Here is a 23414-nt window from a genome sequence, read left to right on the forward strand (position 1 = left end):
ATTGCATATAAAGGCACCGTTAAATTAAACTGACCATTTATTGAAACAAAGCTAGAAAGCAAACTAATGTCCAGCAAAAAAATACCCATTATTCTTGTACAGTTTAGACTTTTCTGAAGCAGGATGTAAGAGCCATGAAATGACATCACTGTCTCACATGCAGAGCCCTGACTTACATAGTGATTTTTAATAACCATTTTGATTATGATAAAGCTTAAACAAGGACACCAGTTAATTTGCTAAGTCCATAAAGTCTGTCAGAGAATGATTTGTGATTCAGAAAGCCATGGTTTGAAGTTGTTGAGTGCAGCTCATGCTGTGTATCTTTGTGATCTTCTGCATTCATCTGAAATTCTGTTTATACAAAGGAAGATGAAGCTAAGCTGGATGGCTGCTCAGGAATTTGCTTTTATTTGACACTGATGAACTAAAGGAAGCAGTTTGCCTTCATCATGAAGCCTTTGAGTATCTGTTGCACCTCCAACACAAGTCCCATTGATAAACACTCTTGGGACCTATCAAGAAAACAAAAATTGCATTAGTTACTTCTTGGAAAAAAGATAAAAGTCTTAAGTAAGCCCACATGGACTCTAATACACAGAGTAGTTGTGTTCTTCTAGATGTATGTATAATATTAGTGTACAACTCATACGTTTCCATAATATTTACAGAGATGGGAAGCTTTGAGTGCCCCTCAGAAGTGGGATGAAGTCACTGTGTGGGAGTTTGTAACAACTGAGTCAAGTGAGACCATAGAAAAAGAAAATACAAGGCAATTGTTTAACACAATGGATTAAATATACAAATGAAAAATGATACTTCAGTTATTTCAGTGGCAGTATGGAAGAGATAACTGAGGGATAGCCAGGGGGGCTCTAGAGGGAAAGAGGGTACAGAACCCTTCTGCAGTACCTTGTCTTTAATTTAGGAGCTTGTATCCCAAGTTACTTGTCTCAAAAAGATGAAGAACTTGATATGGACATACCCCAAGGGGCACATGTATATCCCAAGTTCTTACTTTGCTTGTTGTGTGTAGGAGGAGATACTCACTGTTCTGCCACCTGTCATCTGCTCAAGAACGTCCTGGAACAGGCTTCCATTCATATTTGTGTCCAGTTCCACAGCTGTGTAATTCACATTCAAACCCTCAAAAAGCTTTTTTGCCATTTTGCAGTATGGGCATGTTGTTTTAGAGAAAATCACCACACAGTTGTCTGAAATAATGTTCTGTATGTTCAAAAGAAAGTTTAAGTCAGTGAGGTTTAAGTCAGAGAGCTTTATGCCAGTACATTTCCAACAATATTGAACAGTCGTGAAAGCTAATACAGAAGTCAAAACGCTGCTATTATGGTAACAAATACAGGAGGATTACTGCTGGCACATATGAAGCCATGTTTGACCTGTACTTGACTCCAAAAAATTGAGTAGAGGTCTGAAAAAACATAAAATGGGTGCAGCCTAGGAAGATCAGGTTCCAGGGCTGTGGATAAACAATGCTGCCAGCATGACTTGATAAACGTAATAAGCATAAGAACAGGTTCAACATGCAGAACTATTTGCAGTGTTTCTTTGTATAAATAAGAAAACGTTTTAAGTACCCATAGCTTTTATAAATGTTGAAAATAAGTAAAAGTAGCATAAATAACGTTACCTGTATTTGACTTACAGCAGCATCATTAGACAATCCTACAGAAGTAGACTGTAGGCTCCCCATTCTAGAACTAAAAAGAAATCACACTCAGATATTCGAGCTTTCAGACAAACATCACATTTTGCAGTTCACAAATTAAGGGTTGGTTTTGTCCTGTTTTTTTTTAACCGATTTCTCTCTTAGGCGCAAGATTTCTCTCTTCAGCTGCACTACCTACACCGTTCTGGTGCTCAGCGCCGGCGGGGGCAGGAGAACAGAGCCGGGTGTCGGAGCTGCCGAGCAGCCCCGGCGGGGCCGTTACTCGCCAAACGCTCCGTTCCCGGCGGGGCCGGACACGTGTCCCGCCCGCGGCACCGCCCGCGGCACCGCCCGGCGCCCGCGGGAGCACCGAGAGCCGTCCTTGCCGTGCCGGCCCGGCCCCCCGCTCCTCCCACGGCACCGTGACACGATCCCGATGCCTGTCTTGATCCAGGCCCCGACCTCGATCCCGGGCCTGGTGGTCGCTCTCCCCATCCCGATCCTTCTTCCGGTTCCTCAGCCCTATCCTGATGCCTCTCCCAATCTCAAACCCGATGCCGGTCCCTGTCCCAGTCCCTATCCCTCTCCTTCTCCCAAACCCGATCCCCCTCCCAGTCCCATCCCGGTCTTAATCCCGATCACGATCCCAAACCCGGTCCCAATCCCAATCGCCGTCCCGATCCCGATTCTGATCCCTCTGCCAATCCCACCCCGATACCAGTCCCAACACCGATCCCAGTCCCGATGCCGATCCCAATCCCGATCCCTCTCCCCCTCCCAGTCCCCATCCCCATCCCCATCCCATTCCCGGTCCCATTCCGGGCCCCCATTCCCGACCCCTCTCCCCGGTCCCGCTCTCACCGCCCCCCCCAGGCCGCCGCCGCCCGGCGCAGCGCCCCCTGCAGGGCCATGGCCGACACAGGAAGGGGCGGGGCTTCTCCGCAGTCCTCACCGCGGTCCGACCACGCCCGCTAGGCCCCCGCACCGCCCCACAGGGCTGCCCCGCGCGCTGCCGGTGCGCCGTGAGCGCCAGCGGGATGGGAGTCAGGAGAGGAGCAGCGATGGGGAGGATTTCCCGGGATGGGGGTCAGGAGAGGAGCAGCGATGGGGTGGATTTGCCGGGATGGGGGTCAGAGAGGGGCAGCGATGAAGTGCATTTCCCGGGATGGGGTCAGGAGGTGGGGCAAGGACGGGGTGGATTTTCCGGAGGAATCGTGTGTCTAATGCCATGTGAAAATAGTTTCTCCGATATCTCTTATCAAATCCTGATTTAGTGATATGAATAATCTGGTTAATAATCTCACTATGATTCCTAAAGCTGCAGGAACCGTTTTGTAAACTCCCGTTTAAAACTTCTAATGAAGGTATCACATTAAGAGTAAAACGAATTTGTCTGTTGTATTAAATTTGGCAGAAAACCACCCCTGTTGAATTCCAGCTGCTCCTCAGGAACCATAAGGACCGGAGGCAGCTGGGCTTGGATTCTGAGGGATGGCCAGTTCAGCACTAAGCAACAACAATGCAGAGCCACCGTGGCACTGGAACGGGATGATCTTTAAGGTCACTTCCAACCCAAACCATTCCATGATTCTATGCTGGTGGTAAACACATTGTCTGCAGAAGCGTGTGTGAACACATAAAATGTAACACAGCCAGGCACAAGCACATGAAATTGGGAGATGCTGATACAGCCCTAAGAGCACGATCTCAAGCACAATCAGCCAAATGTTTGAGCCTTACCCAACAGGCATCCCTGGGGGAGGAGGTAGGTGCAGCCTGCTGACAGTCCCAGGACACAGAGCTGGAGTCTCCTCTGACCTCCCTGCTCTCTTAAGCTGTATTTATATTGTTTTCTTCAAGGGAGGAGAAAAGCTGAGTTACAGTTGACATCGTTTTCTGTTTAGGTGGAGTTTGACTTCAGCCATGAGCACACATGGATTATTGAAGTGAAGTTTGGTCACGGTTTAGGTCGTTCCTTTGGCTCCCGTTCCCTGCATTGTTTCTTATGGAGCGTGACCGCACCCCCGCCGTGCTGCTCCATCCTTTGTTTCATACCTGCACTGATTTCAGCAGGGCACAACCACCTCACCTCGTGCTGCTCCATCCTTTGTTCCCTGCCTCCCTCAGCGTTCCTGCTCCTCAGGGTGCAGGCATCATGTCCCTGGTGAACTACTGCCAATGCACACACTGTCTTGCTGAACTTTGATTTTCAGTGTTCTCCCCAGATGAAGGCAGCCTCACATGAAAAAGGAAACCAGAACTGCAACATTTTCTTGAAATCTGAAAATAAATCTCTTTGCAGCCGTGTGTGCACCATTCCCTGCTCCCTGAGCAGCAGAACTGAAATGAGTGGCTTTTTGGTGTCACTCTAACACCATAATACTGAAGAAAGTATTATCTGTAGTGTAGCAGACCTAAGACGTAGCATTGGCTTAGGTGATGTAGGTTTTTGGATGAGGCATGGAAACAGGACTTGACCCACTGGAATCATTTCAAGTTCCATTCCAATTTTCATGAGCCATAGCTCCAATAATAATTCCAAATCCAGTCCAAAAAATTATACTCTGTTTATTCATTATGTCTTTGTCTTCTAAATCCATCAGTATTACTCTATATCCATTGACAAATAAATATTGGCAGTGATTGGTATAATTCACAATGTTAGTAGTTGGGAGAAGAGACCAACCCCCTCCTGCCTACAACCTCCTGTCAGGGAGTTGTAGAGAGTGATGAGGTCTCCCCCGAGCCTCCTCTTCTCCAGGCTAAACAGCCCCAATTTTCACACAAAACACATTAAAACTCTGGGTGCCCGGGGCGAGGGAAAGCTGTACCCGTGACAGGAGAGACAGAAACTTCACTCACAGTATCCTGGAGTGCCCAAACAAGGAACAATACAACCTTGGAGAAGTCCTCGAGAATTAGATAAGGGGTGTAAACAAGCAGGATGTAAACTAAGCTCTGTGTACCCAGATAAAACAGAGAACAAGCGCTACAGTTTTTGGTGGTGGAACACAATGACGTTGTGCACAAGAACCGGGGTCAGGACGACGACGAAGACCCGGAAGGACCAAGGAGGACTTCCCGTATGGGCGTGACCATGCAAAGCATTCATGAATATGTATTAGCGAGCAAACCTATCTAATGAATATGTAAACAGCACGCGTAATAAATAAAGCCCTGTCCATCTGCCATTTGGCACGTCCGATTAGAGGTGCTGTCCTCCCAGCGTCCAGCATGACGAATAAAAGCAGAATGGCCTTTTTAATATCTACAAATTGGTGTTAGGAAGTTTGTTTCTGCCGCTTTCCGGTATCACCCGGGACCACCCTCAGGGCGGAGGGGGCGTGGCCTGAGGGGCGTGGCTCCGCCCCTCAGGCCCCGCCTCCTTCCCGCGGGGGCGGGCCGCTGCCATGGCAACGCGTCCGCGGCGTCGCCCCCTGTAGGCGGCACGGCGGCAGCGGCGGCTCAGGCGTTCGCGCTGGGCAGCCCCGGGCGCGGCGGCGGGGTCCTGCGGCGGGCGGCGGCGGGGCCGGAGCGGCGGCAGGCGGGCGAAGATGGCGGACGTGCTGAGCGTGCTGCGGCAGTACAACACGCAGAAGAAGGAGATCGTGGTCAAGGGCGACGAGGTGATCTTCGGCGAGTTCTCCTGGCCCAAGAACGTCAAGACCAACTATGTCATCTGGGGGTGAGCGGCGCGGCCCGGGGCGCGGCGGGCGTGGGGGGGTGGAGGAGAAGGAGGAGGAGGGAGGGAGAAGTTGCCCCGAAGTTGGGCGCGGGGACGGGGCTCGGTCCCTACCGCTCTGCAGGGACGAGGCGAGCTGGCGCGGCCGGACTGGGACCGCGTCCCGCAGGGCCCCTGGGCCGCGCCGCCGTGCCCGGGTGTCCCGGTGGCGATGCCGCTCCCCGGCAGCCCGGCCGGGCAGGGAGCGGGCAGGGAAGGACTCACCACTTTCTTCGGGAAGGCTTCTGGCCCCTGCCCCGGGCCAGAAGGGCCGCGGCCGGGTCGTTCCTCGATTCTCCTGCCGCGTCCTGCAGACTCATGCGATGAGATGGCAGGAGGCAGCTTGTCCCGAGTTTTTCTGGGTTTTCGGTGGAAGACGAGCCTTTCCGTCGTTACGTTGTTGTTTGGACAGCGCTGTCCGGCACCCGGTGACATTGTCGGGGTGTCCTGTGCAGGGACAGGGGTCGGACTCGGTGACCCCGATGGGTCCCTTCCAACTCAGCGTAATCTGTGATTCCCCTGCCTTAGTTTATTTATCCAGTTTGCTGCTGTCCTGGAGCTTTGGAACACCAAGAAAAAGCCAGGGAGGTCCAAACCGACGCTCCCCCTGTGCTCACCTGCGAGCCCCGGTGAGCTGGGAGGGTGCCCTGCCCCTACCGGGGGCCTCTTCCTGGGCAGGACCCGGTGCAGGCTTTTCCTAATTTGTCTTGTCATAATAAACAAGTAGAGATAGTGTTTACGTGGCTTAAGTGATTGTACCTGATAAAATGCTTATTTTTCCGAAACTTCCAGAAAATAGGGGTTTGTACCTGTTGAATTTCCTGGTGTGGTATGGATTGCTCACATTGCAAGGAAGTTCTTCATTAACCTTTCCTCAGAATTTAGCAGCTGCTTGCTTTTCTAGTCCTCGCTAGAAGGATTCCAATGAATCTCTTTCAAACCTAGGAGAAAGAAAATGCTCTTTGTTAAAGGTCAGGTAGCAAGTGTTTCAGGTATGTTATCCTGTGAAGCTTTGTGGAAAAGTAGAAGAACCTGCAGAATTCTCAAAAAAAACCCTGAACTTGTCACTCCGTCTGACTAGGAATTATTTTTTTGTTTTGTTTTCATAATTATGATATGAATATTAGTATCCTGACTTGTGGTTTGGGAGAGAGAAAGGAAATAAACCTGTTTGTTTATCTTAACTTGCAGATGGGCTTTCTGTAGCTGATCTTAATTTGCGTTCTGTTTATAACTAGAAATGTGCTATTTCAAGCACATTTCAAGTTTTCAGAAGCTAATTTTGGAGTTATTTGTGTTTCCTGGCTCAGTAGGGGATACTGGTAGCTAGACCGAACAGGAAGAAAAACATTGAGATAGCAATTAAAGGTCTTAGTTGTATTTTTGCTGAGCAGTGTGTAGACAGTCATGGTGGTGTCCTTGCCACAAGTTGCTTTTCCCAAGCATTAACCAGCACTGGTTAACTAGACAAGCAAAATTCATTGTTCTTCTCTAGGGAACAAGAAACTGATACAGCAGTCCAACTGTACTCCTGCTCAGGAGAGCTGGAATTAGACCCAGGCATTGTTACCAGAAGCCAAAAAGACAGCAGCTGGAGAGGAAAACTTTGTTATGTACAGTCAGGCAGCTTTATCTTCACGGTCAAGAAGGAACTGTGGGTGATCAGATGATACTCTGAGCAGAACAGCAGCAGTGACCTCCTCATAGCTGTCTGTGTATTCATCTCCTGTGGTAGACGTGGTAGAATTTGGAGGGTTTTTATTTGTTTGAGGTAAGTTAGTAAATCTTGTTTTAGACCAGTGGCTTCTGAACTTGTGATAGGATCGCACTGCTGTCAGTTCACAATGTTTCTTGGGAACCACTGTGGCATTTTGCATGTTGCATCTTCAAATGGAAGACACTGTAAAACTGAGACCAGTTCTGCAAGCCATGCTCAGTAGCTTTGACACCACAGTTTAGGAGCTGGTAATTTATGTAAGTGCCAAATTTATGAGGAACATTTTAAAAAACTTTTAAGATTCAAACCCCTTTGTATTCAGGTCACCTGACAGGATTCACAGTCTGCTTACACTGAGCAATTGGTGGCTTAGTCTTTCACAGAGCAAACCTTGATTTCTGTTTAGGTGTCCACAGCACGGTTGCTGTAATTGCATCTCCAGCCTGGAGAGAGTAATGCCAGTCCAAGCAGCAGCAGTGGCATTTGTCCCTGCTAGAATTAGAAGTAGTCCCATGAGACATTTAGCTCTGACTCCTCGAGCAGCTCAGCTGACAAAGTCAGCAGTGCTGCCCTGCGCTGCCTTCTCTCTGTGCTACACAAAAGTCAGCCAAACAGAGAATTGGTCTGAGAACCGAGCCAAGTTAGAAGTAACCTGAAGGGGAAAAAAAAAGGGAGGGGGGGAGGGCACAAAAACTAACTTTAATCCAGGTTAGTTTCCAGATAATAGTTATATGAATACTCCTGCTGGCACGTGAGGAAGGCTACATGGCCTGAGATTAAGTGTTTTGTGTGTTTTGATCTATGGCCCCTGAAGAGTGATTATAAAACCTGTTTCAAAACCAAAGGAAGGAATTAATCTCACAGAGAAACGTATTGCTTTGTTTGCCCAGCCGAGGGCTGTATGTGCAGCTGAGGAGTTTAAACAGGGAGCAGCTGGCCCTGGGTATTGTCATCTGTGTGATACTCGATGTGCCTCGTCTTGTGTTCTTAAAGATTTCTGCTTGCTTTTGTGGATGAGACACAGGGCTTTACTACCTCTGTAAAAATGCAGGCTTTGAAACTGGAAAGAGGAAATAAATCAGTTAAAAATGAATAAATTCCTGGTGCCCACAGGTTGAAGGTGAATGGATGAGCAGGAAATAAATTTCTGGTGTTGAAAACAAGTAGGTGAAACTTCCTCTCTTGTATTATATAAACATTTTCTCCATTTTTAAGGTGGAGTTTTATTTTGTAAGAGATGCAACTCCTTATTTTGCTTTAATGCTTATTACTGGGGTTGTTGAAGTTTGCCTCTTAAGATTTAATTTTTTTCTTAACTAATTGATGCCATAACTAAATATGGGAAATAAGAGAATTAATTTCTATTTTTACTTTGGATGTTTGTAAATTTAATGAGGTAAGCTACCCTCAGATCTGCTTGCATTTAGTTCTTTGTTTATTGAGCAGGAGCACACACTGATGCTGAAATGTCACTTTAGACTTAGATTTTCTCCTCATATGCACCTGCTTTTCCATCTTATGATTTCCCTTTAACATGCAATATCTTGTCCCCCTAATAAAACATCCTCTTAGAGCATGGGGATCTCTTATGTGTGGGGTTGAAGTGATGAAGTACCAGCTGTGCCCTGCTGAGCTTTGGCAATGCCCATGGCTTTGTAATACTGTATTTTCCAATTAATAGGTAAGGGTTCAGTATTTTGTTTGTTTGTTTGTTTTAAAATTATGCCATTTACTGCTGTATATTGTTAAAACTTGAATACATGACCAGCTGGACTTTTATATAATGCTCAGTGCATATGGCACATTCCAAAGAAATAATGAGTTATTCCAACCTAGGGTAACCTAAAGTGTTTGTTTGAAAATGAAGTGACAGCTGCATCACGGGCCACCATGGCTTCACTTCAGAGCCAAGCCTATGTGGAGGAAGCTTTTGTTTCTGCCAATGCTCCAAATATGTTTAGATACCACCTTATCAGAGATTGTTACTGTTCTGACTCAAACAATTCCTTGCTGAGGAATCCAGTTTTGTTGGCTGTAGTTGTGGAGCAAAGTTTTGGCTTTGTAGCAGTTTAAAGATACTTTGTCTCTTCCCTTTCCTCTCCAGCAGCAAATATACACACACACACCCCCCACAGGCCAAGTTTTTGGAAGGAAGAAACTGGTAGAAAGATCCTTTATTCTACAGTTCTACTGGTATTTTGGATCCCTTTTGTGTGATATTCATATACTGGTTTTCTCAGGCATTATTAGGAAGGGGATGTTTTGAACCTCACTGCTAGTAATGGGTTCTGAACAGGTTATTGGACACTTCTGTCTAGCTAATTTCAGAAAAGTGATTGCAAGCAAAGCAGTAGTGGCATTAAATCTACAGTATTGAGAAAACAGACTTACACTTCCCTCACTTTAGTAGGTGTTTGTGTAGCTCTTTCAGGTTCAATAATGTTGTGGCTGAATATTTTTTATTTCCTCTCCCTTCCCCCAGAGAGGTTGGCACTTCCATGGTGCATGTTGTGTTTCAGTGCTGATGGTGAGCCATGAGTAAAGCCACTGTACTTAGAGGGAAAGCTCCTTCTTAGGGTTTTAATGGAAGGGTTTCTTCCTGAAATATCTCTTTTCATGAAAAATCTGTACCAGTCTTAAATTTTATAGCTTTGGCTTGTCTTCCTCAGGCTTTCAGGTGAGCCAGCGGGTTGGGGAAGGGGACTGGGCAATGTGGAGGAACCAGAGTCTGGCAGGTCCCAGGTGGGCAGTGGAATCACTGCTCTTGCTGCTTTGCTGGTGAAACTGAGTGCCAGCTCCGTTTCTCAGAGCAGCTGGAGTATTTAGGGAGTAGGTTTTGTTTTGAAACTTGGACAGACATTGCTTCCCCTACAAAATCTTATCCGAACAGCATAATGAGTGAACGTGTGTGAGGAGGGAATTATGTTCAATGTACATGGAGCCCAGCTGAAACTGGGAGTTTTATTGTTTGGTGGGGAGGTTTTTTTGCTAATCGTTCCATAGAACAAATTCCCTTTTAGACTTAAAAGGTGTCTCTTTGAAACAAGCTATTTGAAAGCTGAGATTGAACTTGGTGCTGTTGTGTTGCTCTTATGTGGTCTGACTTCAGTATGGGAGCTCATTGTGATTTTGTAGTTCGTTGTGGTTTTGCTAGTTTTGTGTGCAGTTAGTTTCTAGTCGCTCCTTATTTTGACCTTTTGGCACTATTTTGAACCCTTTGCTCTCTAGACTCCATAGAATTTATATATTCTGAGTTCTTCACTGTGCTTTCTCTAGGGGTGAAAATTCTATCCTGTTATACTTGAAGATCATGTAATATTTTTTTTTCACTCACAGTTCAGTAATGTTTCTGTGGCTGTCCCAAATAAGGCAAGGCAGTTCCTTTGATAATCAGAATAAATATGTGTGAAATGTTAATATGTACTTATGGTTTCCCAGGTCTTGCTTGTTTATTTTACAACCCATCCAGCTCTTAGTTTGGCTTATTTTTGACAGTTTATATAATTTGTTCATTAAAGAGACTGCAGGAACACATATCCTTCACCCATATTTTTTAATACAATTGATAGTTCACCAGTTTGGCAGTAGCCTGATATTAATATTACTATTTGCTCTTTGACTTGTCATCTGGAAAGAAAAGAGATCTTTTCTAAAAAAGGGTGTGCTTGAAAGAGAGATGGAGAGTTTAAATGTTGCTATTTTTGTTTCACTGTTTTACAGGACAGGGAAAGAGGGCCAGCCCAGGGAATACTACACTTTGGATTCTATCTTGTTCCTGCTCAATAATGTGCACCTTTCCCATCCTGTGTATGTCCGTCGTGCTGCGGTAAGTACCTCGTACAACATTGGATTTTTTTCTTGTGATAAGTAATACCGTGTGTAGACATTTTGGGGGTATGATAGTAGCACTGAGATGGATGAATTTGGCTGGGGAAGGGGAAAAAGATACGCACCAAAGTGTGCGAGTGCAGGTGAGAGTTTAAAAACCAGCACCTCTACATGAGGATCCCTTGACAGTCCCTGCCAAGGTGGAGCATTTCTCTTGGCAGTTCACTTCCTAACAGATTATCCCTTCAAACCACCAGGTTGCATTTACAGCAAGAGGGTGTCACCCAAATATTAACAGTAATGTAGTGTTTCTCTTGATATTCCATGGACACACTTGGTTCCAGCACTATTTCAAAAGAGTACTTTTGTCCAGCTGTTCTGTTGTGCATTTCCAATCTAGATGATCCTTTAGTGCCTGAGAGGGCAAAGATCGACAGAACGGACTAAAATAGAGCAGAATAGCTTTGGAGTGGACTTGGAAATATGCAATCTAATTAGAGAAATTACTGGATAAGCTCTACAAATAAAGATAGAGGAATTCTCAATGGAAAAAATACTTTTGATTTCCATTTGATTGCTTTCTATGAGCCCAGGCTTCATCTTCCCATGTGCTACATGGTTACTTGACACAGCAGTGCTGCATGTTTTAGGTACTTGGAACAAGAAAATTGAGGTACTTAATTTCTATGTATCAACACAGACTCCTGAAAGAGAATTGTGTGTATGTTAAAAGCTAATCTTATTTGCAAGTTTGAAGTGAAGGAGAAAAAAAAGCTGTCCTCTCTTTCAGTTTTATAGCAGACAGCATGTTTCATTTTGTGTAGCTGAACATCCTCTAGGATGTAGCTGCATTTTGAAGCTTGCTAGTTAAGCTTTCTTGGGTGGCAGGACACGTGTTCCTGTCTTTGTGTGAATGGGTACTTTTCAATAAAAGTGAAAAATCTTCAGCAAGAGACTTCGAGGGAAGAACAGTTTAATGTCATGTCTGCTGTCTTTTCAGACTGAAAACATTCCTGTGGTAAGAAGACCTGATAGGAAAGACTTGCTTGCATACCTAAATGGGGAAACATGTGAGTGATGTGTTCTTTTGCCTTGGACACATAGTGCACTTTACTGCTTCATATTCATGGCACAAGTGAAGGGTAGGAGGGGAAGAGTGGTCAATAATAGTCAGTCTGCATCTTAACTGAATATGTTCAGACTTCTCAAACAAGGTTATTATTTCTTGTGGGTTTTAATTTTGTTCTGAAATTAATTGCTTTTATGATGCTTAGATAAGAGTTGCATTCCTACATGCACGTTTAGAAGTGAGCTGCCTTATTATTATTATTATTATTATTATTATTATTAACATCCTCAATAGTTATGTGTTAGAATGCTTAGCATGTATGTTTTTTCCATCTCTAGACTGTGGGAAGCTTTCAGTAGTACATTGATCTTGAATGCAAGAAATGTGTGGGATAAAATCTTCAGTAAAACATATCAAATCACTGCTTTGTCAGTCTGACAGATTTACCTAGTATTTCATCATCTTACATTTTTTGTTAACAATGGTCAGAATAAAGAGGTTTCTCTGAGAAGAAGATAAATATCACTTACCTTTGTAGGATGCTCTGTTTTGTTTGTGGTCTTAAAATTTTAAGTATCCTGGAATATGAGATTATTTCTATAATATGGGCAGTAAAACCATTTTTTAAAGGGACCAGCAAGTTGTCTTTATTCCAAAAAACTGGACAAACTGGTAGATCTTGATTCCAGGCTCTAATTACCACTGTGACTCTCTTTTATGTGGTATATAGAGATCATAGAATCACTGACTAATTTATGTTGGAAGGGACCACAAGAGGCCAGCGGGTTCAAACCCCTTTTCAAAGAAGGGCCAGATGACCCTGAGCAACCTGATCTAACTTTATATTCAAACAGGTTCTGAATATCTCCACTCCACTGGTCCCAGTGTTTGACTGCTTTTACTACCTGATATCTAGTTACAATTTCCATTGTTGCAGTTTCTTTTGTCCCTCTTTCTTTTAGACTCAAATATTATGGCTGATATTTTGTATTTAAACTAAATGTTCTCTTTGATTACAGCAACCTCATCAAGCATAGACAGAAGTGCTCCACTTGAAATTGGTCTTCAACGGTCCACTCAAGGTACAATTTAATTAAAAAATAACTTTTTTATTTTATAAAAGTCTACTACAGTCTTGCATTTTTAATGTTTTCTTTTTCTTGTAGTTAAAAGAGCAGCAGATGAAATATTAGCAGAAGCAAAGAAACCAAGAATAGAGGTAATGACAGTAACTGTCATCAATACAAACTGGGGGTAGTGGTATATTACAGTATTTATTTGTTTTTGTAGAAATTCCTCTGGCTTATCTGTCCTCTGGGTGCACACAATACTTCTTTTAGTGTGAATGTGAACTGGAAGGAGTTGGAATTAAACCCTCTTATTTAAATGTGGAATTTTGGTCGCTGGACATATGTTGTAGTATGAAAGGGGAAAGCTTGACCACACATCTCTTAAATACCCTTGGCACTGTAACGTGTCTGCTAAGATGGGACTGGAATAAAAGTGCTCTGTAAGGACTTGCTCCAGTTCTTTGCCATCCATGAGTTGGCATTATGACTTAAATGCCCATCCTATATCTATCAATGGAGACTTTGTTTTACCTGCTAGCTTAGTCCCCTTGATAGCAGTATATGAAGCTGTCCCTGTGATTACTGTTTTATGAAGCTGTGTCTTAGGTAATTAATTAATTAAACAGCGTATTTTCACAAGTGCCTCTTTAATAGAAGCAATGTGTCTAATTATTACACGCATTGTATTACTTAACTCTGCCTGGTTTTAAAAAATTAGTTAGTTTTTCTTGATAATTTATTTGAAAATTATGTCCATCCAGTTGTCTTCTCTGAGTTACAAATTTGTATATGTTTTCAGAGTACTGAGGCTTTCTGATTCTTCTTAAGAGTTATCAAAATACATAAATTCGCTTATTCAAGAATTAGATTTGAACATTGCTTGTGCTTACCTATAACTGCATAGGTATCATAAAAACTTTATAATGGCACATGAGCAGATGATTGCTGTGAGGTGACCTATTGCTGACCCATAGATTTTATTCTGCATTACCCCGTGTGGTTATGATGCCAGTATGTTTTGAAACTGTATTGTCTTCACCACCATAATTTGGATAATCAGGAGTTCTGCATAGAAGTGTCATGAGGTTATAGCCATCTTCTCTTTGTTTCCTTGCTGCTCTGGCAGCTCGGTGTCTGTGAAGTCTGTTTTAAGTTAATGGGAGATCATCCCAGTGTAGAGATTCCAAGTCTCTCCTGATGTATGGGCATGGGGTTTTGCTGTGCTTCAGCCTTTCCAAACAGCCTTTTAGCAATAGGACGGGCTTGATGCTGATTTTAGTTTTGTGGGGAAATGAGACAGGTTGAACACAAGTGGTATTGACATTAAGAAGCTGAAAAGATGGAATAAAATTACATCTCTCTCCTGCTTTCTCAAATTACATGTCTGTCTCAAACCTGGCTTGAGTAACTTAGAGGATTCCTTACTCTTGACTTGTTTTTTGTCTTTACTAGGAATGCCATTTCTAAAAGTTCTGCATCAAGATGCAACAATTCTGAGCAGTTCTTGTCTTTAAAAATGTCACTGATTAAATATCTGGGCGAACTTGAATGTCTGATAAATTTGCCTTAAATATGTATATGTGTGGATTTGTGTTGTCCTACCTGAATATGAGCATTGTTTGCCAGCTTTAAATTCTCTGAGTGACTTTTTTATTGTTCTCAACTGTTGTTTAAGCGAGGCTCTTTACAAGGGAAGGGTAGTTTCCTTTTCATTATCTTATTTATACTTAGTGGTTCTTGAGAGGAAATTTCCAATAGCTGTACAGTTAATTGCTAGTGCACCGATCAAAAAAAAAAGGGGAAATAAAGATTGTCCTTGCAAATGTACAGAAAATAGTTGTAAGCAGCTTTAATTCTAGTTGTATTTATTTTTTAAAAGAGAATGCACAAAAGTTAAAACACTCCAATTAAACACTGCTGTTCCTTCCAGGATGAGGAGTGCGTGCGCCTCGACAAGGAGCGCTTGGCAGCTCGGCTGGAGGGGCATAAAGAAGGTATCGTGCAAACAGAGCAGATCAGGTAGGATTGCTTTTTTTTATGGATAGTGCTTAATTATAGGATGGATAACAATTCTTGTGCTGTTCAAGGGAGCCGGTTTTACTTCTGTCCAACAGCTCTCAGTGGAATTCTTCTTCCCTTAGATACTCTCATTAGTAACGTCTGGGGAGTCAGACCTTCAAACATTTATGATAGAGCAGATTCGAGTCACTTATGGAATCCATAATTAGACCTAACCACATGAAAAATACATATTTTGAATTACTTCTTCCTCTCTGTCTCTTGTATAGATGTACTTCAAAGGAAACTAGAAAAAAAAAGGATGTCATTGTCATACCTGACTTAAGATCAGAAAGTATAAGATCAAAAAAATCAAGAAGCACACATTATTTTGTATAAACTAATTATTTGGATGCTAGCTTGAGTGTATCACAACTTGTTTTGGAGTTGTGAGGCAGTGCTACAGTGATGATTGTAATTACTTTATATTCTCTATTTACTGATTTTTGAAATGCTGGATGTAAAAGATTGTCCCTTTAAAAAAAGTACAAACAACATTTACAGGTAGTGAGTTTGAACTCCATGCTTGACTCTGTTGTTACTTTGTTCAATAGCAACACAGAGAAGTTCCCTTTCCAATAGCTTAGTTGTAAAGGAGAATATTTCATATCCAGTACTTATATTAATTTTTTTAATGTATTCTCACAAAAAAAAACCCCAAACCCTTAACATAAAATTGGGTTTGGACAGTTAGGATTGTGCAATTCAGTCCTTTTTATTTCATCCCACCTGAAAAACAATAGGGCTCACTGGCAACCAAATTCTGTTTTTACAATTAAAAGCAAACAGATAAAGATATTGCACTCTTGGACTCAGCTGAGCTCCCTCAAACACAGATTAATGTGACAAAGTTACTACCATCTGTTTTTTGTTGGCCTGCCTGCTCTGAGAAGGTAACACATCTTCCAAGTGACCAAGTCCATGCAACAACACCTCAGCCAAAATTTAGATTAATGCTTTGAAAGGCTCAGAGCAGCCAGAGATTGGTTGACTGGACACAAAATTGTAATCCACTAAAAATAACAGGGAGCTGAAATTCAGATGATATTATAAGTGATAGTGTTAGTCCTGATGCTTTACTTTGGCGTTCTTTACTTTTATATGCTATAGTTTTGATTTTTGGATGGTTTTTATGCTAATACTGGACAGAGTCTTTGTCAGAAGTTTGATTCTCATGCCCAAAACAGCAATGCCAAGCTCGTAATCTTTCAGTATATATAAGGTTACTATTTTGTGGTTTATAGCATAGCCATGAACTTCAGGCAGGATGAAGTTATTAATTCACAAATTCTTTCAGAGGAATTGTTTGTGTAATTGCTCAGTCTCTACTGTTATTTTTGCTCATTTAGGTCCTTGTCTGAAGCCATGTCAGTGGAAAAAATTGCTGCTATCAAGGCAAAAATCATGGCAAAGAAAAGATCTACTATCAAAACTGATCTAGATGATGACATAACTGCTCTTAAACAGAGAAGTTTTGTTGATGCTGAAGTGGATGTAACCAGAGATATTGTCAGCAGGGAGAGAGTATGGAGGACAAGAACTACAATCTTACAAAGCACAGGCAAGGTAATGCTCTGGATACCAAGCTGGTCTACGATCCCAGTGACAAACTGCATTTTTTAATCTCCTGTATCTGACTTGTTAATCAGAGGTGGTTGGGGAGGATTATGCTCGGTGTTCCATGTAAAGGTGGGCTTGGAGTGACAGAGAAGTTTGTTCTCATCATGCTACAGTAAGCCTAAGTTATATCTCAAAATACTTGCTTCAGCCATTTAAAAGATACCAAGTAATCACTTAATTCCTTTTAAACAAAGCTGGCTTGAGCGCTACAGTCGGGAGGCCTCTATGAAACTACCTGTGGGTTTGAAAAGGACAAAAGTGAGGAGTAACTGGTAGAAGTAGCAACATGTGTACATTGAAAGTACATTGTGGAAAACACCAAAGGAATAAGGCAGGAAAATGCTAAAATGAAGAAAACCAGAAAGTGTTATCATGAAAAGGCTTTTGTCTATGTTTTTGTCCCTTCATGCTACTTTAATCCATGGCTTCGACTACACTTGGTTATGTGCCATCCAGAACATAGTTGCAAGCACAGCTTGCTCTTTTTGGACAGTTAGGCTTTCTTTATTGCAGAGATACTTGGCACTAAATTTCTCAAGGAAGCAGTAAGTCAAGTTCTAAAAGATTGCAAATGTCTGTTCTCCTGAGGTTATTGTCAAATTGAATCATTTGCCTTTGCTACTTCTTTTAAGTACTGTCCCAGGAAAATAATGTTAAGAAGTAAACAAGGTGTCAGTTGTCGTTTGTCTGATTTTTAACAGTATTTTACATAGCTCTCAATTTTACTGTATTGTCCCATGGCTTGGTAGAAAAATTCATTCCTGAATTGGGGGGTAATTCCCAGCTATGTGGCAGGTACCTGTGTGCTACATAAAGAGTTAGTGTTGTTTCTTTGGGTCTGTGAGATTTGTAGCAACCTTGCTGCTTGGTGTTTTAGTCACTGGAAAGGTCTGTACTGAAGGAATCTGGGTAGCTCTTCCTCCTTTTGGGAATCATTCATGGCATTCCTATCTAACATGTCTTCCAAGTGAAACTTGTCAAAACACTAGAGAAAGAGATGAATGTTTTCGTGTAACATCCTTGTAATAATAGTGAGATGAGGTAATGATTTTAAGCAAAACATAACCAGGAAAAGAGAGACAAGAAACCAGAGATTCAGTTTGTTCTGGGACTCTATCATGCAGTTTCTTTGAGCAAGCAACCTGGTGAATATGATAGGCATAACAGCAAATCTTTTATTTCGGTTTGTGCAGGATTGCAGGAACATTCTTGGTAGCTTGGACAGAAATCATCGAATGTTAATGTTTATATTTTCGAGCAAGTAGCAGTGAGAGTAAGTAGATGGGGAAACATCACATGTTACTGAGGGCTGTGATTTATCTCAGAACAGCTCAGGGTTTTTGTTTGTAGGTGGGTTGGGAGGGTTTTTTGGTGTGTGTTTGGTCTTTTTTTTTAATGTGGGATTTTTTTTCTGCTTTTTTTCTTCTATTTCAAGAACCTTTATGCAAAACCTTCTCAAAAGTTGTTAAGAAACTCAGATATGGTGTCTTAGGCAGATCATTCCTTCACTGCTCACCTGTTCATGTAAAGAATTTTGATCAGGAAAGCATGCTACCGCTCTGCAAATGCTGTTTTGACTCTTTTGTATGATACTTGAATTGCCAATGTGCCTGATAATTCTTTTTATTGTAAATTTTCACTGTCTGCTTTGTATGGATTTATCTGCAGTCTCTTGAATCCACCTAGAATGTTTAAAACCAAAACTGACTTCAGCAGTAGTTTACATACCACACAGTCTGTGCCTTTTCAATATCTGAATTTCTTTGGTATTCCTGCATGAATGGTAACAAAGAGTGAGCACTCCTAAATGTCAGTTTTCTTTCAAAAAATTGCTTCGGGCCGAAGCACCTCCTCAACCTCTCTTTTCCACAGAGAAACACTCTTGTGTGGAGCTTTCCCAGTGTCCTCTGTAGTTAAGTGAGATACAGAGATAGCTTAAGCTGCAAAAGAGAAACACGAGGAAGATCAGGCCACAGTAAAAAGAGAATCCCTTGAGCCAATTAGCTTTGTGGCAGGTTTCCTCTGGTTTTGATGTGTTTGATGAAAGTACTGATTCCCTCAGCAATATGCTCCTCCAAATTTTATGTAGATGGCAATAATCTCAAGTATTTACTGTTTTTCCTTTGGGACACACTTCCTGATTCTGAAGTGTGCCTTATAGAACTGTTCTAGGATTTCTTAATAAGTCTCCAGTGATGTAGTGTTCTTTTTTAACATCTTACAAAGCTCTCATGATACTTGCATTCTGCCCTTTTAGGTGCTGCTTTTATTGATAGCATCTTCATTGTTACACAGCTCCCCTTGCTGAAATTGTAGTGATGGATTTTTGCCTGGCTATGGGGTTTTTTGTTTACAAGAATGTTGAATTTGAATGCATTGATACTGCTGTTGTAGAATGTTCTTCAACAGCTGCCTCTCTAAAATGTGTACTATGGACTAAATCACAGATTTTTTATTTTTTTTTTTGTGATTACTTTGGCCCATTGCTCCAAGAAGCCATTACTTACGATAGCTAAAAAATTAATCACTGCATCACTTCCCTTCTTGACACTTATCCAACCCACTGAGTAATTGGAATCTCTCCTAATTAGTGTTTTCTTGTTAGGAAGTCTCTGTCCTGTCCTGTTCACATTGGCAGTACAGCCCTAATGCTCATGGTCTGGGACAGGGTGTCACCCATTTACTGTCATTCAGTGGTTGTCCTTCACAGTTTATTTGACTCTTAGGGTTTCTATAATGCACCACACAGGTCCTTTATCTGTCTGACCCCCTTGGTTACCCTCTTTTGATTGGATGTTGCATTGATCCCTGGCTGACTTTTACTGATTTTTGCGAGGTTCCTATTGTTTGTAAAATCAGACATGCCAGTTCACTTGTCCTCTTCTGTTTTTAAGATTACTAGGATGTGCAGTTTGTCTCCTTGCTTATTTTTATGTTGTTGACTTAGAATATCTTTTCAGGTATTTTTCTATAGTTTTCTCTATGATTCTTATGCAGTTCTACCTTCTTTTGAAAATACAGTGTTTGATTTAATTGCTAGTGGATGAGTCATCCTGCACTGCCTGTTTTAAGTATCTGTTGGCTTTCCCTAAGTCTGTAGTGTAGTCTTATTGATTTTTATGAATAATAGGACATTTTTATGTAATCATTCTTCAGAGCCACTTTGCATTTGTTTAGTCTAAGGATTTTTTTCCCCTCTCGTAGCTTAATTTTAGAACTATTTGAGAGTGTATGTTGTTTAAAGCAATTTAATTTCAGGTTTGGCTGAAGGTTTACAACACAACATTGCTGTTTTGGTGAGTCCATGGACAGTCTAACCAACTGAAAATGTAGTCAGATTTCAAAAGCAATAAAAGTACTTCATGCTAGAGCTGCTTCTGACTTCCTTTACCATTCTTTTAACAGACGCAAATGTTGGGGGCTTAAAATTCATCTCATCTGTTTGTCCTACCTTTTCATGCAGCTCAGTTCTCATTCTTAACCTTCACAAACACACACAAAAGTCAGAATGAGGGAATTGCTGCCTTCAGACCCAATACAGCTGTATCTGCTGGGGGAGAGGAACAGTACAGGGGTAGGGAGAGAAGTTTAAAGGAGAAAAAGTGAAAATTGTTTAATCTGTACACTGATATTTAAACAAGGTGTTGTAAGTGTCTCACTGGTGTTTCTAGTGATGGGTTTGGTATGAAGCAGACACAATAACTTCAGCTGCTTAATCATGAATGAGTTCTTGGTCATGCCATTGACTATGGCATTTGCTTCTGGAGAACAGTTTAAGTTTTCACCATATTTTTACATATGTTAAATCAGTTTGAACTGAGATATTGTCTGGTGAATATATGTCAGAATTAGTGTTGACACTTTCTAAACTGCAAATATTAGGGGAAAACACTAACAAAACATTACTTTTATAACTTTGTTATTGAGAGAACCTCTGTATACAAAGTTAGATATCTTCTCAGGTAGCTACAGTTTTGAATCCATACACAGAATATTTACCATCATAAGTGTTTAGAATGTTAAGTTTTGCATTACTGCTCTGCACAGGTTTCAGTTCTGTTGTGGATGTGTTTTTAGATAAATATCTGGCTGTTTTGTAAAACAAAGCATTGAACACCTCAAAAAAGTCCCTGTGTCTGTACTGACATTGATTCCTTCCTTTCACATCCTTCCTCTGGCTTTCCTTCCTGAACAATCTTTTCGTTTTTATAATCTCCTGTAGCAGGCTACAGCAGTCTTTTCTGAAGGAAAAACCTCCTCACTGCATCTCTACTGTAAATGTATTTAGCACTTGAATTCTCCCTGTGGGAACAAATTAAAGTAGACTGAGCAGGAGTTTGAGCATTCACAGGTGTATTTGGAGAGTGTGGTTTTGTCAGTGACTGCTGATGTAGTTGATTTATATTTAGTTATTTATTTTTAATCTGATAGATTGCTCAGAAATATCTCTTAGATAAGCAGCATGGTAACTGGGTGGGCTGGGTTAAACATGCTCTGCTTGTGTGTAGAGAAGTCTTAAAGCTGGAATCTTGGAAATGCTCTAATACTGGCCTTGTGAATTTATAACTTTTTGAAACGAACTGGTGTTCTTATATGAATAGTGAGCTGTGACCATTTCAGATGTTCTTTAAAAAAAAAAAATCTTTCATCCTTTTCTTTGTAGAATGTGGTGGGTTGACCTTGGCTGGATGGATGACAGGTGCCCCCCAAGCTGCTCCCCTCCTCAGCAGGATGGCTGGGAGAAAATAAAATGGAAAAAAATGTGTGGGTCAAGATAAAGGCAGTTTAATAAAAGCAAAGGCTGTGTGTGGAAGCAAAGGAAGACAAAAGATTTATTCTCTACTTCTCATCAGCAGGTGATCTCTAGCCACTTCCTGGGAAGCAGGGCTTGAGTACACCTAGGAGTTGCTCCAGAAGGCAAATATGGTAATAAGAATTGCCTCTCCTCCCCCTTTCTCTTAGCTCCTACTGCTGAGCAGATGTCATATGGTAAGGAATATCCCTTGGCTCAGTTTGGGTCAGCTGTCCTGGCTGTCTGCCCTCCCAAGATCTTGCCCACCCCCAGCCTACTGGTGAGGAGGAAATGCTGGAGGGACAGCCTTGGTGCTGTGCCAGCACTGCTCAGCAGTAGCCAAAACAGTGGGGTGTTATCAAATGTTATCAACACCTTTCTGGCTATCAGTGCACAGCACAGCACTATGAGGGCTGCAAAGAGAGAATTAACTTCATCTCAGCCAGACCCAGTACATGGGAATGTGCTACAGATTATTGCTAAAACATGAAATTTTGGCTAGCACTCTTCAGTCATATTTTCTTACAGTTGCAAGTCTACTGGAATTACCTTTTGCTTAAGTGAACTCTGACCCCACGTACAGGAGAAATAAGATAATCCATCCTGTCAAACATGTGGGAAGTCTAAAGGTTGTACCACATAACCTTGCTACATCTCTTGAGCTGCAAAGCCGGAGCAAGGGCTACACACACTTCATGTAGGTGTGTCCAGGCACACACACATTTGTATATCTGTGAGCAGCAGCTGTCTGGGGCTGGGCCAGCTGCTGGTTTGGTGGATTTCTCAGCTTTTAACGTTTCTGTAAAACCTTTCTCTACTGTCTTCCTTGAGCTTTGTGTCTTTTGAAGGCATTGCAAGGCACTAGGAGTCTAGAGTGACCTGTATGGCATTTTAACATTATTGCCTGCCCGGATAGGTTCTAGGGAAAAGCACTGAAATGGAACCATATAAGTTGGCCATGAAAAAATTGAAATGTGAGGTAAATATTTTTCTAATGGAGTTAGCTGTGTATGAAATGAAAGAAGGATTGGATGTGGACTCCTTATGCAGGTATCTGTTTATAATGGAAAAACTGTTGACTCTGATCCCATACCAAGTTCTATGTGAAGCTCAGTCCCTCTAGTTTCATAACCTTTGCATCATGAAGTTGTATCTTTTTGCTGGTGTAGGATTGTTCCTTTAAGTGCATACTACTTCCTAGGTCAAGGTTGAAATATTGAAGCAATAGTCTGGTTTATTTCTTGCTGTTGCTTCTCTGCTGCAGTGACAAAGTCGATTCTCTAACAATCTGGGTAATTAAACTTTCCCTGCTTAATATTTACAAAAAGTTTAAGACAAGATTCTGAATTACAGCTTTTTTAAATATAAAAATTGTTCTTCCTTTCTAGTAAGGTAAGCCTGCATAAAATAAAATATTTTCCTGGCTTAATCCTTATATTTTTGTATTCTCTGTTGTGAAAGACTCAGACTAGACTATCCAGTACATTTCCTTAAGTTTTGTTTTGAAAGCATGGGAATCTTATTTGTATAAGAAGCAATTTGATTAAATAAACAACTTTGCTTTTTAACCCTTCACAGTTTTTTCAGATTTTATATCTCTAATTATTGCAGCCCTGTTGTAATGTACTAGTTATCTATACTTTTCTTTGGAAAAAGTTACTTGATGCCCAGTGTATTCTTATGCATTAAAAAAGGCATTAATACAGAAGGGAATAGCCTCATCTCTAACTTAATTTTGTAGATCATGACTGTGAGTTTTAGGTATTAAATTCTATAATCTTGATTTTTATTTCCCCACTGTCCCACCCCCAGCCTCTGGGTATATTTGTGTGTGTGGTGATGAGAGGTCCAGAACTGAGTAGGATGATTG

General features: G+C 41.8%; 2 protein-coding genes and 1 pseudogene across 6 annotated transcripts in view; 2 read left to right on the forward strand and 1 right to left on the reverse strand.

Annotated features, from left to right (window-relative positions):
- Positions 1-8: 8 nt before the first annotated feature.
- Positions 9-3435, reverse strand: GLRX2 (glutaredoxin 2). 5 transcript variants are annotated; one of them, XM_027694732.1, is made up of 4 exons: positions 3410-3435; positions 1652-1721; positions 1051-1227; positions 9-515 (listed from the first exon to the last, which is right to left on the reverse strand). In XM_027694732.1, exons 1-4 carry the CDS (start codon positions 3418-3420, stop codon positions 396-398), a joined length of 378 nt encoding a protein of 125 aa, XP_027550533.1. In that variant the 5' UTR covers positions 3421-3435; the 3' UTR covers positions 9-395. The 5 variants fall into 5 exon arrangements, with proteins under 5 accessions (XP_027550533.1, XP_027550532.1, XP_027550535.1 ...); XM_027694731.1 differs by lacking the exon at positions 3410-3435 and adding an exon at positions 2531-2616; XM_027694734.1 differs by lacking the exon at positions 3410-3435 and adding an exon at positions 2507-2531.
- A 1756-nt stretch (positions 3436-5191) lies between these two features.
- CDC73 (cell division cycle 73) overlaps positions 5192-23414 on the forward strand; it is a 106410-nt gene continuing 88187 nt past the window's right edge. The window contains exons 1-7 of the mRNA XM_027694571.1: positions 5192-5354; positions 10828-10933; positions 11936-12005; positions 13024-13086; positions 13171-13223; positions 15005-15093; positions 16482-16698. Of these exons, the coding sequence (XP_027550372.1) occupies positions 5224-5354; positions 10828-10933; positions 11936-12005; positions 13024-13086; positions 13171-13223; positions 15005-15093; positions 16482-16698 (729 nt within the window). The 5' untranslated portion in view covers positions 5192-5223. The remainder of the gene's footprint in view (positions 5355-10827; positions 10934-11935; positions 12006-13023; positions 13087-13170; positions 13224-15004; positions 15094-16481; positions 16699-23414) is intronic.
- LOC113973112 lies at positions 11004-11429 on the forward strand (annotated as a pseudogene).

The sequence above is a fragment of the Neopelma chrysocephalum genome, unplaced genomic scaffold (genome assembly GCF_003984885.1).
Source record: "Neopelma chrysocephalum unplaced genomic scaffold, ASM398488v2 Primary Assembly neopelma1_98, whole genome shotgun sequence".
Classification (NCBI taxonomy): Eukaryota; Metazoa; Chordata; class Aves; order Passeriformes; family Pipridae; genus Neopelma; species Neopelma chrysocephalum.

Bases quoted from the DNA above. Each gene is read 5' to 3' on its own strand.
- GLRX2 (XM_027694731.1), bottom strand. From the start codon at position 2,580: ATGGCCCTGCAGGGGGCGCTGCGCCGGGCGGCGGCGGCCTGGGGGGGG. The intron at 1,228-1,651 runs GTAACGTTATTT...TTGAACATACAG, and splicing joins CTGCTGTAAGTCAAATACAG to AACATTATTTCAGACAACTG. The intron at 516-1,050 runs GTGAGTATCTCC...TTTTCTTGATAG, and splicing joins AGATGACAGGTGGCAGAACA to GTCCCAAGAGTGTTTATCAA.